General features: G+C 48.7%; 1 protein-coding gene across 8 annotated transcripts in view; it reads right to left on the reverse strand.

Moving 5' to 3' along the window:
* HIPK2 (homeodomain interacting protein kinase 2) overlaps positions 1–17691 on the reverse strand; it is a 180285-nt gene that overhangs the window by 41738 nt on the left and 120856 nt on the right. For 4 of the 8 annotated variants that reach the window (XM_045063049.1, XM_045063048.1, XM_045063053.1 and 1 more), the window contains exons 3-9: positions 16641–16764; positions 16254–16373; positions 14383–14469; positions 12299–12483; positions 7897–8059; positions 4133–4259; positions 3088–3209 (exon numbers count right to left, since the gene is read on the reverse strand). In XM_045063049.1, the coding sequence (XP_044918984.1) occupies positions 3088–3209; positions 4133–4259; positions 7897–8059; positions 12299–12483; positions 14383–14469; positions 16254–16373; positions 16641–16764 (928 nt within the window). Of the gene's footprint in view, positions 1–3087; positions 3210–4132; positions 4341–7896; positions 8060–12298; positions 12484–14382; positions 14470–16253; positions 16374–16640; positions 16765–17691 lie in introns of all 8 variants that reach the window. The other 4 variants (XM_045063047.1, XM_045063046.1, XM_045063052.1 and 1 more) reach the window with 1 other exon arrangement.

Raw genomic sequence — 17691 nt, forward strand, 5'->3', positions numbered from 1 at the left:
AGCCACCCAGGTGCCCGTATCGTGTCCTTTTTAATGGCTACATGGTGTTCCATTTTATGCACACACATCAATTTACTTAACAAATCTATGATGAACATTCAAATTGCCCCTAGTAGTTCCGTGTTATAAACACTGTAGAGACTAAACTCTTTGTACAGGTATTTTTTGTTCCCTCTCCCAATTAGAGCTTTAGGTTAAATCCACTTGGAGATTTACAGCACTCTAGGGACTCTCTTTCAAGTAGGCAAAGGTAAAGCTCTTCCCTGCTATGATTAAAGGACAAGCAAATTCAGAAATGCTGAGCCTACAGGTTTTCCCCAAACCGAATAATGAAGAATGACTAGGTTAGCTAATAAGAATGCTAATTATTGTTTCTTTCAGAAATGATTTCTGGCTTGCCAGGGTTAAGTGGGCAAACAAACAAAAAATCTGTAAGTATGTGCAAGTTCTATAGGTTTTGGCTCACAGAGGAGGAGCACCGGGAAGCTGGTCTGGATTTCTGCCAATCAAAGAAAATAAGAACAAGATAGTTGGCCCCTGGAGTGAGCTTATAGTTCTTTCTCTTGATCTTTCTTGGCCTTTTCCGAACTCCCCCCTACCAAACTGTGTGAGCAAAAGGAAGCTCTGAGGACTGGTGAGCGAGGCAGAAGTAGGCGGCCTACTTTAAATATGGAAGGTTCTCTGTTTATAAACTTCCAGCAACACAACTCCGTAGGCCATCAGAAAGTGGTGTCAGTGGTCACTACAGGGCCATTTTGGACACAAGAACAGAGATGAAGAATGATACATATCCACCTTAAATAAGTTGTTCCAGAACACAGAAGAAGAGGGTAATTATATCCAGCATACTATACTGTGTGAGACTGGGATGACCTCGAAGCTCAAATTAGATAAGGATTTTGTAAGAGAAAGAAATTATAGGTGACTTCTCACTTCTGAATATAGATAAAAAACACTAACCACAGTATTTACAAACAATCCAGTATTGTAAAGCGTAAATGCGAATCAAACACACGTGATCAAATGAAGCTCATCTCAGAAATACAAGGACAGTTTAACATTAAAAACCTGTTAATGCAACTTGTCATATTAGCAGATGAATGAACAAAAACCACATGAGTATTTTAATAAATGCATAAAGAACATGTGATACCATTCAAAAGGTAGCAAGCTTGGTAAAGTTTCTGTCAAATACCAATGGCAAACAAAGTATGGCAAACTGAAGAATCCTCTAAAGTTAGGTACCAGTCAAGGATGTCCAGCGTCCACACTGTTGTTGAACGTGGCTTGAGGTGCTGCTGCACAGTGGTAGGAGGATTATGGAGGAAGAAACAAAGCTAGTAAAAAGGTAGAATCCATAAGAAATCCACAGGAATTCACAGAAACAACCAGAACTACTCAGAGTTTAGAAGGACTGCTAGATAGGGGCACCTGGGTGGCTCCAGTCATGATCTCAGGGTCCCGGGATCGAGCCCCGTGTCAGGCCCCCTGGTCAGCGGGGAGCTTGCTTCTCCCTCTCCTTCTGCCCCTCCCTCTGCTTGTGGGCACACATGCGCACACGCATTCTCTCTCAAATAAAAAAATAAAATTTAAGAAAAAAAAAAGGACTACTAGATATAACAAACTGAGTAGAGCCAACAGGTTTCATCCTGGAAACCAAAAGCAAATAATCAGAAAAGAAAATTAATAGAATTATTAATAGTGACAAAACCTGCTAAATATTTAGGAATTATTCCAAAAAAGGGAAACTTTTAATGAAAAGAGTAAAGGATAAATATACAGCTATGCTCTATTTTGTGCATGAAATGACTGAACACCATAAGGATATCAGCTTTTCCTCAGGTAAATACAAAATTTAACCCAGGTCCAGCAAATACAGTTCAGGGCCTTTTGTTTTGTAATGACAGTTGCTCAATGCTGTGTAACTCTGAGCCAGTGATTGTTTTGTTTGTAAGACTGATAGTTAAGTTCATATGGGAAGTGAAGGGACAAAGCTGACAAGGAAATTCTGAAGAACAAAAAGGAAACGAGGCTTTCCCAGACAGCAAGAAGGGTGCCAGCTTTAACAGACAAGACAGCGGGGCCATGAGAAAGGCCAACTGAGTAGGGAGCCCAAGCACATCTTTGCAATTCTGCTACATTAAAATTAAGCCTGGAAACTTCTATTCAACAGAAGATACCATATATGAACTGTCTGTAGGAACACTCTGAGAATAGGCTTTGGGAACCTACTTTATTTACAAATTAATGTGCTTCTAAACTAACAACATTTGGGTTAAGCAATCCTTGCTGTCCAACAATGGAAACGATTCTGTAGAAGGGTTTGTGTCCTGATGCTCTCACCGGATAGCTATGGGACTCTGAGGCAGGGATTGTGCCTGTTTTCTCTATTTGTCACCTGGAGACAGATACCTTACTTATCATGCTGTTGTGGGGATTAAATCAATTAACAACTATAAAGTGTCTGGCATAATGATGATGTATTTGTTTGAGTGCCGTTAAAGACGGATGACTGTTATTACTGCGTCACTCTGTTGCCTTAAATTTCCACAACATGTTACACATTTTCAACCACATTCACCTCTGTGTTCTCATTCTGCCTTCAGAGTACCTATGTGAACAGATAAGGAAGGTTCCAGCTCACAGCTTCTGTGATCCTGGCTTTTCAGCTCCGTATGAAATAAGGAGATAATCTCTAAGGTTCTTTTTGGCTCTAAAAAATCATTTCTATTTTATAAGAAAGAAATTCAAGGCAAAGAAATGTTAACTGACTTGCCTTAGGTCACAAAGTTATTAGCAGAGTTAGGATTAAAACCTATGTCTCCCATATTAATTTGCATTATAAAGCTACAATAGTAATAATAATTTCCCCAGACTCTCCCTGTGTCTAAATTTCTTTGTGGAATTATAAGCAAGATACGTAGGAAGGTGATTCACCTGGGGATCATTCAGAATATTACTGATCTATTCTAATGAGTCAAAGCACCTAACTCATCGCCAAAGAGGGAATTAGTGGAGATCTATCTCTTTTGTGAACAACATTAACACGGATAATGGCAGTACGAGTAATAATAAAGAAAGAATTACCTGGGCGAGCAGACCTGGTTGGATCTGAAGAGGCTGCGCTCCTGGGGCTTGAGTGACGATGGGCACGGCATTCTCCATTCGCACGGAATAGCCAGCGTGCTTCGAGGGCGAGGCCTGCAATCCTGTTCCAGACCCGGGGAAGGGAGAGAGGGGTTGTTGGGGGGTCAGAAACTGCTGGATGTGAAGAACCTTCCTAGCCAGCTGGTTGGGTCTCCTCTGCCCCGCCAACTCCAGTCCTCACCAGCTGTCACCTGGCTCTTTGCAAGTCTCCCCTTTAGTTTCTAACTTAAAAATTTAAAAGCCATAAAAAACCCAACTTTGAACATTTTTGGAGATCAGAAGGTCAAATTAAGGAGTCTGTAAAAGCCTGAAGGGGAACAGTTATGCCAACAAATCACAGTAGAAAAATGGTTTCTAACATGTAAATACACTTGGGGTCTGTCAGAGCCAGGGGTGTCGGGAAGAGTGTACGAATCCACTGGAACGGCATCGACACTGGAAGGGCACCGACTCTGAAACTGAGCCACCACACACAGGTGTACACAGTCGGGGGAGCGGAAATAAACACTTGAGATTTCTGGATACATGGTAACCTTGTGCACCTCAACTCTGGCTTCTTCGAGCTCTCAGAAGAGCATTGGGGGTTGTGTGGCTCATGAATCATTTGGGGGACCAGCCTAGGAGGTACTTTTCAGGGAGATTTGTGTTTTGCATGAGAAAGGAGGCTACACTGGCGGGCAGAGTGGCAACTCTTTCCAGATAACCGCCCAGAGGATATTTTATCGGACGAAACATAAGCTGACATCAGCTTAACAACAGAAGCGCAGACAACACGCTCCTTTAGAGACAGCTGGCCAGGGACCAAGACACCAGCAAGGTGGGGAGAAAAACAACTTGGTGCTGAGGCTTAAGTCCTCTTGTTTCTAGGCTGGCTGAAGCAGGAGAGGGGCCCTCAAGTTCAGTGATGCCAGCAAACTGCGGGTACCAGGGCCCTGGAGGTCCCGCAGTAAGAAGCAGGTGAGGGGCCGCGTCTGCTGGTCCTCACCTTGGAAGCCGGGCGGACACACGATGAGAGCTTGCTGGAAGGGGTCGGGCCGGGCACAGATCTGGGCTGTTCCCGTCTGCAGCGGCATGCTCCGCTGGGCCACTGCGGCCATGGACGCCGCTGAGGGCTGGTAGAGTGCAGATTGGTAGTTTAGTATGGAGACTTCGGGATTGGCTAAGGAAAGAGTGGCACTGGTGGAGGTGGGAGCCTAAAGGAGTGATGGGGATTAAACAAAAATAAACAAAAATAAAAAATGAGGGAGGTGGTATGTATGCTGGGAGCCACGAGTCTAAAGCAAATAAATGAACTCAAAAGAAGAGCAAACGAATAAAAACCAAGAGCAAAAAAGCAAAAACAGAAGGGGGTGGAGACACTGCTGAAGTCCCAGGGAGAAGCGGGCACCTGTAGCCACAACAGAATCACCCTTGGTGCTTCCACTCACGCCAATTCCTAACATTGGCGGGGCTCGGCCGAGAGGGCACACTGAAGCTTGCGTAACGGAGGTCTAAAAATTGCAAAGTTAAAAACCAGGCCAGGAACTATTTATGTTCTGCCTTTCTGCTTTGACAGATGTACTTCACAACTACCTAGAAGGCCAGGTTTGAGTTCAGGACTCTTAGATTGCCTGGGTTCCGCACCGGACCATGGTGATGGGGTGAGGAATGGGCGAGGGCAGGGGAGGAGACGAGAGCTGACCTCCTGCTTCCCTTCCTGCCCCAGCTCCATCCCACAGCTTGGGTGCTCTGGGTGCACGTATGCGGACCTGCCAGCTCACACGTGCAAGCTCTGTTCCCCCTTCCCATGGGGCTGGTGGCACAGTCTGTACTCAGGAGGATGAAGCAGGAGGAGGCCACCTGCAGGCACAGGCACAGAAGCGCGCACACACACACACACACACACACACACACACACACGGAGGAAGGCTGTGGGAGGCCTCGGAAGGGGGCCCTCCTGCTCGGGCCTAAGGCGAGTACTGCTTACAGAGCTGCTCAGACGGCTGCAGAGCATGTAACTGCAAATTAACCCGCTCTAGAAACAGCCAGGGAGAGGGACCCACTGAGCCTGGGGCTTCCTGTTGGAGTCTGGAGCATTCTTACAGTAGTGTTCGGCTCCGAAGGCTGGAAGCCAGAGGGGAGAGGGCCGGTGGGTCAGGAGAATTTAAGTGGGGAGGAGTTAAATAAACTCTGAAATTATGTCCTCTCTCCTGCATCTTTCGGAAAGAGACATCATTTAAGAACGAACGTCCGTGGGAAGCATGGAAACGCAGTTCTGAACTGGAAATTCTCTGGCTTTGCCCCATCTCAGCCTTCTTCACGCTGATCCCGCACACGCTAGGGGGAGCAGGGCGTCTGCGTCCTCAGATTCAACATGGCTTACAAGTTTTGCTGCTAGAGCTTCCGGGGACTGGATAAGGAGGCAAGAGCCACACGGGTATCTTGGACACATGTAGAAATAGAATTTTAAGAAGGTACGTATACATCTCAAAATTGGTAAGAAGGATAAAATCTCACTTTACCAAAAAAACCCCAATTCATTTTACATTTTTATTTGTTTCAATACTTAGACTTTATGGTGAACTTTTGTGCAAAGCAAATTAATCTGTTTGAAAGTAATCGCTACGTTAGGTGACCTACATGTTTGGATTTTAAGATACGTGTTATCACAGTAAGTGGCTGTTTTGGGCTTCCAGGTAGCGTGACTGGGAATGTATGTGGGAGGCGTGTGTGTAAGCACCTGTGTTTCATAACTGCTGACATGCCTTATGTTTCCTCTCTGTTCTCTCTGTGCCCGCTGTCCTGGAGACCCTCCTCCTCATACACATTTCCCGCTGTCCCTTGGGCTTCCCTCCTTGGGGACCAACAGGCGAGTCCCACGAGGGGCAGCTGTGGCAGCTCCTGTGGCCGCCTCCTTCAACTCATCCATGGGACCTGACTCTCTAATCCCGACTTCTTTAGCTGGGGGTCTCTCTCTGGTCTCTCTCTCCTGGGCTCTGTTTAGTGAGTTCTGGCCTCCACTTTCCCTTTCCAGTTCTTCTTGGGGCTGAGGCTAGAACATTCTTTCCAAAAGACTACCTTGTGCCTGTCACCCTCTGCCCCCAAATCTCCAATTACTGTCTAATGAATACTGTCCACGCACTTCAGTCCGGCATGCCTTTCCCATGGTTTGGCCAAACCTCCCCTCCGAATTTATCTCCCTCTGCTCGCTGTGCTCACGGCACCAGCCAGAGTCCACTCACTGCGGGTTAGCGTGGTGCGAGCGCGGGCCCTGCTGACTCACACACAGCCTACGGCCCACAGCGTTCTCTCCACGCCTCTGCGCTTCAGGGTCTCACCTCTGTCCCCTGTGCCCTGCACTGAACCCCCCCCATCAATTTAAACGAACTTCTCTGTCCTATTAACCCATCCAGAGGCACCTGCGTGGCCCAGTCGGTTAAGGGTCAGGCTCTTGGTTTTGGCTCAGGTTGCGATCTCGGGGTCGTGAGATGCAGTCTGCTTGTCCCCCCTCTATGCTCCTTCCCCCGCTCACTCTTTCTCTCCTCAAATAAATAATAAAATCTTAAAACACCCCCCCCCCCGCTTCTGCCAGCTGATGTGATGGGGTTCTGGTGATGAAGGACAGAACCACGGTGGTATTTTGTCAAGCAGCTCATAGGTCTGGCTGTGGACACAGCCTGAGTGCTGGGCCAGGCCCTGGGGGGTGAGGGGCGCATTCATTTCTTTGGAGTTCAGGTCTTGGTCTGGCTCTTCCCCCTAAGGAGAGTCTTAATACCAATAGCCCTGGGGGTGGCAGTCTCCAGGTGGCCCCTCCTGGACATACACAGGGGGACAAAGGGCAGGGAAGAAAAGCTGGGCCTGGGCAGCTCAGTGTGCTGCAGGACTGGCCTAGAGACCCGGGAGGTTGGGAAGAGGAGGAGACCGGGGGCGGGGGCGCTGGTAGCTGAGGTGTTCGCATTTCAGGATTAGAACACAGACACTCCTTTCCTCTGGAGGGGTGTGTGCAGACACACACAGGAGTGTTGTGACCACTGCAGATTTGATAAGGCTGAAAAGAAATCTAGGAACAGTTAGTTCTTTGGGGAAAGTGGGAAGACCGGAATTTGGGAATAAAAGCAAAATTCTCTTAGATATCAGAGGCAACCTGGACTAGGATTTGGAGATTACTTACTCAGTAAATAGTTCCTGGGCATCATTCATATTTTAAGTAATGCGTGAGGTGCGGGGTTCTGCTAATTTTTTGCAAAAAGTTGGAAATGTGTGAGAAGAAAACCTTATGGTTCCAGCTGCTGGGATTCTGGTGACAGACGGATGAACTGATTTTCCCTGTGACTTGGAGAAAGGACGGGTTTTATCTGTCCTGGGAGATCACGTAGACCCCATCGTGCGGGGACAAGGGGGAGGGGTCTGTACTGCACGATCGCCAGCGTCTCTTCCTGGGCTCGAATTCTTTACTGGCAGATGTCAGACACAAAGCCATTAGAGCAGGAGGCTTTATGTTACTCCCACATCGGGACAGAGGGTAACACACAGAGGTGCCATCTCAGAAAGAGCACCCCAAGAGAGTCCTTTCTGGAACCTTTCTGTGGGACCAGCAGTCCATACAGAGTGCCTGGGTCCCTCAAAGGAAGTAAGTTTGGAAGTAAACACTTTCCGACATAGTAGAGGGATTCTGTGTATGACAGTGTCTCCTGTAGGTTTGGGGGGGAAATATGACCCCTGATGCTCACCGGTGAGCCCTGCCCACCTTCCCCTTTGCTCCCCACTCACCTGGTTGTGGACAGTGTTCAGCTGGTTGTTGAAGGTCATGGTCAGGTTGGTGGATGTGCTGGGGGCCACGTGCGTGATGAAGGGGGTTTTGCTCTGGTTCACCGTGTCATACATGTTCACCCGACGCTTGCAAATCTCCATGTTCTGGAAACATGATTTGACACTGTTCGTGCAAAAGGCAGAGGCAGTAGGGAAAGAGAAGAAGGCAATGGAGAGAGGGGAAAAAATGGAGAGAAGGAGAGAAAGGGAGAACATCATTAATGCAGTAAGGAAGAATGGGGGAAGCTTAACTTTAGTCTACATTTGCAAGAGTCCCCTTTACTCAGATGAACCGCCCCCACTGCCTTAGGCTCCCTTCCCCCATGGAGGACCGGTAATGGTTCTCCATAGCCTAAGAGACGTGACGGCTCTCGCTGTATTTTCCTTATTCCCCTGATCTTCTGAACTAACCCCACCGCGCGTACTTCGCCTTCAGGGTGGCTTCTGACTGGGGACATGAAATAGCAGCTTCTGACCAAAGACAACTTCTCGAGCTTCTGGGGCACCAGCGCCATCTAGGGGGTGGCCAAGGAAGGAGCCAGCCCAGCACCTTGTCCCTGTCGTCACTCTTTGACCCCCTGGGATTGCACGTGTAACAGGAACAGTAATGCTAGTGGTAAATAGTAATCGTGCTTAACACTGGTTGAGAACTGTGGCAGGTGTTTGCCAGCACTCTTTCTCTCAGTCCTACAACTACAAGGGAGAGGATTGCTGCCCCTGTCTTACGAGTAAGGATGAAGTTTTAAGAGAGGACAGACAGGTCATCTGCCAAGGTGAAGAGCTGATCACTCGCAGCCTTCACACGTGCCTCTACAGCCTCCTCAACCTCCCGACTCACCCTCCCTTCCGCTTTTCTCACTCTTGCCCAGTTACATGAAATAAAAATGATCTCCGGCACTCTCTCCCTCCAGTGCATCCGTGAATCAAAAGAGAATCCTAGTTAGGAAAGTAAAGTATACAACTGTTGCTGACACCAGCATGGAGGAAAAGGAAAGCCATAGTGGCTTCCACCACTGAGCTCTTGAAAACCCCCCACAGAGGATCCCTCAGAATTTATACATTGTTTCTCATTCACTTCTGTCTTCTCATGAAACTTACTTTTCCTCCAATGCTCACATTCAGGATAGTGAAAGAGCACTTAAATTTCAATTTTAAATACTTATGTTACAAATAATGTAATAACTGGATATAAATATTCATTTTCTACTACTTTAAGATCACAAATGGATCCTATGGGTGTGCTAGATTTGGGGCCAACCAGGTGTATGTGGACTATCCCCAAATATCCTTTCCATGAACGATGTTTTGAACTTGGACGCGCTCAGAGAATCCTTCCTTTCTGAGTTAATGACTACTTACAATGGCCACACTACACACTCGGAATAAACACCTACTGACTGACGACCTGGAGAGAAAGGAAAACCTATTCTGTGGTAGCTAAGAGTTAAAAACTAGCAAGAATGCTGGTGATGCCAGCGTGCTTGAATCATCTACTAAGTACCAAGCAAACGGCTAAGTGCTTTCATGTGGAAGCTGAAAGAATAAAATGATGGGTTTTGTATTCTTTTTGGAGTGTATTTAAATGCATTATATGGTTTTGTGACAATTCTGAAGCTTTTAGACTATGAATTTTCTAACTGAAGTGGTCTGAGTTTTGAGTTTCATGAAGACAGGCAAGCACTTGCACTTTGGGTTAATTCTGTGAGAAAATGGCTTTTAAGGAATTTGTGCACTAGCCCCCCGGTATGGAGAAGGGGTCCCTTTCACCTATTAACCTAGATGTTGGGGCAGCTCTGGCCCAGCCCCAAGGTTGAGCGTGGTCCTCAGCAGTGTGGGCTGGAGGTTTCTTCTTGCCCTATAGTTCTCATGGTCTTCCCAGCCAGTACTAGGGCCCCTGAGGGGTTAGGCCTACTCTCAGGTGAGCTAAGGTGTGCTCAAAGACCTGTCTTTCCTTCTGGGGCCCATTTTCTGAATTCTAAATTGCCAGGGATCCTCTTGGACCTACACCGAATTCTGCACCTGAAGCTGATGCTCATGGTCTCCAAGCTTGGTCTTCATCGAGTACAATGAAGCATTTTATTCCCACTTCCTTCACAGGACCCAAAGATGGGCAGGGCCCTGAGGTCGTTCAACCACGCCACTGACTTTCTGTGGGGGACCATGTCATCATGGTGCAGACGGCTGATGGGAGCCTTCTAGAGAGCAGGACTCCACCTCCTGCCACGCTGTTCCACAAGTGTCTCACTTTGCCCCGAATACGGAGAGATTGATCTCACGGGAGCCCTATCCAGTAACTCACCAAGTGTGCCTTCCTTCTGTTGTACAGACCGACTGCTAGACTTACCCCTCCACCCCAAAAACAGGACAAATCCTGTAATGAGATTCTGCTATGGAGGGGTTCAAGTTCCTTCTTTGTACTAGAGGCTGGTTGTTTCAAACCAAGGAAACACTGGTTGTGGCAATGTGATCTGACTTACTCAGTGTCAACCGATAAGGACAAGCACTGAAATTAGAGGTGGTATGGAGGGGGCCACGTACTCATTTCTTGCCGCTCAGAGAGGGTCAAGTCTAGCCTGAGCACCGGCCGGGACGGGCAGAGGTCTCTCTCATGCTCAGCCTCCCCATGCATCCCTATGCCCTAACCCGAACTAAAATTGGGCACTCTCTCGAGCATATCACTTCTCCCCACACACACTCAGGGATGGGACTTCTTATTCTGTCACATCCCAAGAATCTCGAGGTTGAGAGGCTGAAGTGCTACCCCTCGTCACCCTCCGTTATGGGCTGAATTGTGCCCCCATCCCTGTGTTGAGGTGCTGAGCCCAGTGCTTCAGAATGGGCCTGCATTTGGAGACAGGATGTTTAGAGAGGTAAAATGAGGCCGTCAGGGTGGGCCTCATCCAGTTCCCCGAGGAGGAGGAAATCAGGACACAGACGTGTACAGGAGGCCCAGGGAGGAGGGGCGGAGGAGAGGGCCATCGACAAGCCAGGCAGAGTTGCCTTGGAAGAAACCAATGCAGCCAAACACCTTGCTCTTGGTGTTGGGTCTCAGTCTTCTGGAACACTCCCCTCATCCTGCCACCCCCTCTCGCCATCCGTCACCGTGGCCTGGGCTACCTTGCTCCTCCACTGTGCCCCAGGCCCGGCCCACTGGCGGAGGCTTCGGATATCAGGCACTACGGCTTCTCAGCTACTTCTCAACCCGGTGGCCTGCTGACAATGGCCTTGCACGCCTGGCCCCCATCTGGCCCCTCCGGGAACGTCTGCATCCTTCTCCTCAATCCCTCGCTCACCACAGACACCTTGTGCCAGCATCTGAAACTGTTCTAGTCTCTTCCTATCAGAAAACCCCCCTCGATCCCCTCTAGTCACTCCTGTTTCTCCCCCGCCCAGTCCCGTAATCGGCTAACCTGGCTGCTGCTTCCCCTCAAACAGCTCTCAGGCCACCCGCAACTTCCCCGTTGCCGACCCGGACGGGCCCTTGTCTCCCAGCTCCTCTGGCCTGATGGAGCAGCGGCGGGCGGGTCTCTGTCCAGCCTAACTCGAACCAGCCATCCCTTGCTCAGAAGTGCCTCTGTGGGACTGAAGGATGAAGATCCCCATCCTTAACACGGGGCCCTGCCCGGCGCATCCTGAGGCCTCTCTGCCCCCAGAACCCGGCCCCCTGCCATCCGCACTGGGAGGCCCCACGCAGGCAGTGCCCTTTTTGCCCCTGCCGGCCTCCTCCCTGGTGCCCTGTCGCCCGTCCTCCCGCAGTCACCCCGCAGGGGCTGCCCCACCCGGCCCGGACGGCAGCCTGCTTTCCCTGGTAACAGCTGCTTCTCTGGGGATCACGGGTTTGGTGCCTTTCTCTCACCTACAGGCTGGGAGCCCCAGTGGGTGGCGGCTCCCATCTGCTCTGCCCCACACAGTACCTGCCCGTGGCACAGCACACAGCCCGCCGAATGGATGAACGACTGAACCAACCGGAATCCCGGAAGCCCCACTAGACCGAGGCCACTCCAGCATGGTTCTGGGTGTGACCTGTGGCGCCGAAGGTGGCTCTGCTTCCTGGACGCTCACCTTCCGAGCACTCCCTTTACGCACAGGTCCCAGCAGCCGGTTCATCTCCCCCCCACCACGCTCTCCGGCCTCCACCAGTTCCTCCTTTTCAGTGTAAAGCGAAGTGTGGCCCTGGGCGCCCCATCTGGCCGCTGCCTGTTTTTACAAATAACGTTTGATTGAAATGCAGCCTCACTCACTGGCCTCCTGCTTTCAGCTGTAATGGCAAGAGCTACTATACAAGCCTAAAATATTTACCACCTGGGACTTTAAAGGGAACGTTTGCTGACCCCTGGTGAAAAGCACTGAGCAGGACACCTACTGTGTACTGTGGGGAAAATCGAGTAGGTGTGTCATGGTGACGAAGGGGTGGTTCAGGGTTTCGATTGGAGTGATTCTCTTATCAGCATCTATGGTCAGCATCTTCTTTAACAGGTCGATGAACTCCCGCCGGTCGGCCTTCTCCACCAACATGTCACTGCCTTCCAAATCTGTTGTCATGTTCACCTGGAGGGAAATCGGGACAGGTCACCAAAACCCTGCTGTGCCTCCCCCTTCCCCCGACCGCCCTTACTCTCTGCTCGCAACTCTATCTCCCTCTCACAGTCTCCCCTTCCCGATCCCCAGGAGGCTGTCTGTGCAGGGCTCCTGCCACCTGCATGGGCGGTCACTGACTATAGGTTGTGGCTGCTCCCTTTCCAGGGAAGGCCGAGGGAGGCCAGGGCGCAGGCTGCGGCCGGTACCCAAAACCACGCAGGAGTGACAGGATGTGCACTGTTCCTGCTTCCACCAGCTGAGTTGAAATGTACCTCACATTACACCTCACTGAAAATAATCCCAAGATGGAAAGACTTCTGGGCACTGGCTGCGTAGCAATGTGGATGTACTTGGTACTACCGAATATACTTGGTAGTACTCAATGTACTTTGTACTATTGAATGTACTTGATACTACTGATACTACTGAATTAGATCCTTAACAGTGGCTAACGTGGTCAGTTTTATGTGATGCATATTTTACCACAACTCAAAAACAGTAACTAAGTAGTAACCAAGTAGTAAAAAATGAAATACAAGAAAGGGTTATTTATTTAACCTGCAGAGGCCAATGTGACCTCTTCCTCTGTCTGTAGTGTTTGTGTCCTCTGGCAGTGCCCTGAGTTAGGGCCAGAATTAATTTCAGCCCCGTCTTTACGGGGCTTACCTCTGCCCAAGGCAAGGAAGATATCTGAACACCGGATTTTTCTTCCAAGAGCAAGCCTAGGGCAGATTTTGAAAGACTTGTTTTGTGGTCCTTTCTATTATTTCCCAAGGCATGCTCTGGAAAGCAATTTCAGTTTTCTCGGGCAATCTAAGCTTCTAATCAACCGACAAGTATCCTTTACTCAGTATCATGATTTTTGGTTACACTCACCTTCAGTAAGAAGTGTTCTGAGTGTTTACTGGTCTATAGCTTTACTTCTCATTGCTTTTAAGAAAAACTCTCTTTGGGTTGTCCTGATTTTAGACTGTCTTTCCACTAAAAATAGCTAACGTTCTAGAATTTTCTCTGGGCACAAAGGTGAGAGCCTGTGGTCCCTCTAGTGAGCTGAGAGAGACTGACTGAAGTGGGTTGAGTTGTGTGGCAGCACAAGATATGTTTAGGTCCTCATGCTCAGAACCTGTGAATGTGACCTTATTTGGAAACAGTGTCTTTGCAGATGTCAATCAAGTCGAAATGAGGTCATATGGGGTAGGGTGGGTCCCAAAGCAATGGCTGGTGTCTTCATAAGAGAACAAAGCGAGAGGTTTGGGTGCACAGATTAAGAGGAAAGCCAGGAATAAAGGCCCCACGAAGAAGGACAAAGAGGCCGGGGTGAAGCAGGTCCCCATCAGGGAACACAGAGGACCCCAGGGGCCAGCAGACACAGGCCTGAGGCACGGGTCCAAGGCCTCAGTTTCTCTCTAGAGCCTTTAGAGGGAGCTGGTTCTAGTGGTACCTTAATGCCAAGCTTCTAGCCTCTTGAAGTGTGAGAGAATAAATGTCCCCTGTCTAAGTCACCCAGGTGGTCATACCTTGTTACAACAGCCTGAGGGGATTAATACACTGAATCATGGGTGTGAGACTCAAATGTGCTCGGGAGCTTGAATTCTCCTCATGAAAACATCACTAAGATTGGCCAGTACTTTTTTTTTTTTTTTTTTTTAAAAACAAATGGGAACCAATCAACTGAAACTATTTTTAAAGAGCTAGTGTAAGGTTTTAAAAATGTTCCACCAGCCCAATGGTTTTCTTACTAAGAGTGGTGTGTCATTGTTCAAGGTCAAGGTCAAACACGGCAGTTCCACCTACCATCTTGTATTAGCAGAGTCTTGCTGCACTTGGTTTGTAAAGGGCTAATATTGCATACTCACCCATGGGGCTTACCTGGGCCATGTCATCTAAACAGTTGAAAATGTACTTTCTTGCTTCTTTTGACTTAATTCCCGTCTCTGCTTCATGGTCGTCTGGTGTCTAGTCAAAAGAGGCAAAAGCTGATTGATTGGTCATGTGAATTCTTTCCTCGTCACTGACTCCAACCCTGGAACTTCTGCTTCTCATGGAGAAGTCTTTTCCCTCTTTCAGAGGACACTTTGAGTCTTCTTAAAGTGACCTGCTCCTTCTCCACACAAACCCCTCTCTCTCTTCTCTCCTTCCCACAGACACCCAGCCTGGTACGATCCAGAGGGTTCCAACAAGAATATGCCCCATCCCCGATAACCTTCATTCTCTCCTGAGTTTAAGGGATAAGGTGAGGTTCCACATGTGGAAAAGCAGATGCCCTTTTCCACATGGTTCTATAAATCTCAATTCTATTTCTCAAACTCTCATCCTGAGGCTCTCATTGCATTCCAGGCACTGCTCTAAAGCCCATGAGCTCATTCCATATTCTTCACAATAATCCTAGGTAGGACGATGACCAACCCATGTTCTAGAAGGACAAAGAGGAATGGCAAGCTGAAGGAGTCTGCCAAGGAGACATGGCCAAGAGGTGGCAGCTGGCTGCAGAGTCAGCCTGTGGCTGGGTCATGCACATATGGTGCCTGTACTGGCCTTGGTCTTGGAAGTGGCTGTCTCCAGTTATTAGGGGTTTCTGGACTCATCCATGGATCACAGGTAATTGATCCTCCAAATCTCACTCAAGGATGCCACGCCTGGAGCTGCTAGGCTCTGATCCCAGAGAGGACTGAGGCTCCTTGCTAAGGCACAGAAGCAAATCCTGCCCCTGGCTGGCCTCACCCTCCTCTACCCTGGAACTCTTTTTCCCTGGACCTGACCTTGAGCAGCTCACTCTCGCAGTTGCCAAGTGCCAGCCCTCTCCTCAACAGCCTCAGAGTGTTGCTTAGCTCTCAAATCTCTTTTCTATATCTGCAACCACGGGCCATACTTTATCATTAAATCGTATTAGAATTCGGCTGTGGTTTTTGTCAAAAAAGAAAAAAAACCACACACAACCAAGAAACAAAAAACCCCACCTACTCTTTGCAAAAAAAAGAAACACCTAAAATGAACATAAAACTTCCTTAAGACTTGCATTCTTTTCTCCTTCCCAGGAAAATACATTAATTTTAATTACTAGGCACAGATCAAAGTGAAAGCAAAATATGTTTTCGTTAAAGTAAAACCACCCGAGAGTTTACGGTGTGCAATGGTGCGCTTTACCTCCTGCTGGCTGGGACCAACAGACCCTCCCTCGAGCCTTGGATGCCGTGTTGCTGAGGCTGTTTCCTCTGCCTGAAAGACCCTCTTCATCCTTTCGGGCCTGGCTCAAACGCTCCCTCCAGATCTTCTGTCCTAGGCAGTAGTCTAAGGCTCCCTCCTTATGGCCCCACACTCTGTTCCCACCAGAGACAGAGCCCGTGTGACAGCGGGGGTGGAGCGGAGGGGCTCGGGCTCGCCACATGCATCCAGGCTCCCTTTGGACTGGGAGCTCCTCGAGGGTAGCAGGTGGTTCATTTCTGTCTCCAGCACAAACCCAACAAGTTGTGGTTTACTGGGATTATATCCCAGAGTTTAGCCACCAGAATTTGGGATCTGAGCTTTGCAGGCAGCAGGCCGAGCCAAGCGGTGCTTTTGAATATCCGAATTCATCCATCTCACACATCAACAACGGTCGCCCCCTCTCCCATGCTGCTGACTGAATCAAAGCGAAAGCCACAATCTGTGCGCCGGTGGCCAAAGCTCCCCACTAACTGGACGGTGCCCTTCATCCCCGAGTGTCAGGCATTGGGGACGAGTGGAAGGGACGCTCTTCCTACCTTCAGCCTCCACAAAGGATATGGTGAGTCTGTGTCACGGTTGAAAAACCTAGTTGTCTTTGTCCCTGCGCTTAATAAATATTCAGCTGGCAAACCCTGTGTTTGTGAAATATACCGGATCTGCAAGAGAAGACGGGAACGAGGTCAGGGTGTTTCCTGTCGCTGTACATATGCTGTACTTGTGGCTCTGGTGCCTTTGAGAAAAAGATGACAATTTTATAGAGAAAGAAAGAAGTAACAGAAGAAAAAGGGGCAAGAAAGAGGAATAAAGAAAGAAAAGTGCTGTTCTGAGAAGCAAGGTTTGGGAGACAAGGAAACAGCCTACAAGCCAGCCGCGTGTCAGGCTGTAAAGGAAGGGCTTGGGACGCCTGCCCTGCCTGGACCCACCTGGTCGTACTCGGAAGCCCCCGGATAGAGCGGCCAGCCCAGGAACAGCTCGGCAATGACGCAGCCCAGGGACCACATATCAATTGCCTCACAAAACGGTAAACCAAGGATGATCTCGGGGGCTCTGAAAAGGAAGAATGGGAGAGAGATCATTAGCAATTTGGAAGTGCGGGCAGCTACTTCTACACGAACTCTCCATAAAATTCTATCTTTCAAACCCGGGGTGCCATGACTGCCCCCCTCTAAGGGACCTGTGGTTCTTGTACTGTGTGGGCCGTGACCCCTCCATTCTTGGGCTTGGTCCTCCCTGTAAGCAGGCAGTGTGGTCAGAGGGCCGGCTGAGATGAAGGGGAGGTCTAGAACAGACCTCCAGGGAGCCCCATCCATGACTTCATTGACATTATACTCCAACCAGATGAACTAGTAACCACTTTAGAAAGACTCACGCGTTATCTTTTGTAACTGAAGACCCAGGAAACCAATCTTTAGAGAATGCCTGGTTTTTACAAAGGAATTCTCAAATACAGGTGTTCTACTTTCAGTAATAGAGAAAGCAGGCCTCTACCCAGAATTAAGGGGATCCAACCCCAAATCCATTAATGCCAATGATCCATCTTCTTAGGAGCCTGAATCACACTTTTGTAAGGAAACACTAATTTTTTTAATCATCAGCTTCTAAAAAGGTAGTCTCCTAAAAAGTCCTCTAATAGTGTAATTACAGAACCCTGTTCCTGAATCCATAATCTGGGTACCAGTTCAAACCCCATTATAAACCCGTTCCTGACTGTAGGATTATGTCCCTTCATGTGGCAGACAAGGTTACCTGCTGGAGCTTCTGAAGGAAACTACCTAAATTCAAAGGGAAATTTTCACATGTAGTTAGTAACGAAAACCAAGGAGACCACAGAGCGCATTTTCATTTCTAAGAATGTGTCACGATTAAGCAGGGGTACATTTTGGAGAAAACCAGGTTCAAAGTATGAGATATGAACACAGCTTAAAAAAAAATGTGGCTCAAGGCACTCTGCTGATAATGAGATGCATTAGCCCA

Source organism: Mustela putorius, unplaced genomic scaffold (assembly GCF_011764305.1).
Source record: "Mustela putorius furo isolate JIRA1106 unplaced genomic scaffold, ASM1176430v1.1 tig00003845_pilon_pilon_pilon, whole genome shotgun sequence".
NCBI lineage: Eukaryota > Metazoa > Chordata > Mammalia > Carnivora > Mustelidae > Mustela > Mustela putorius.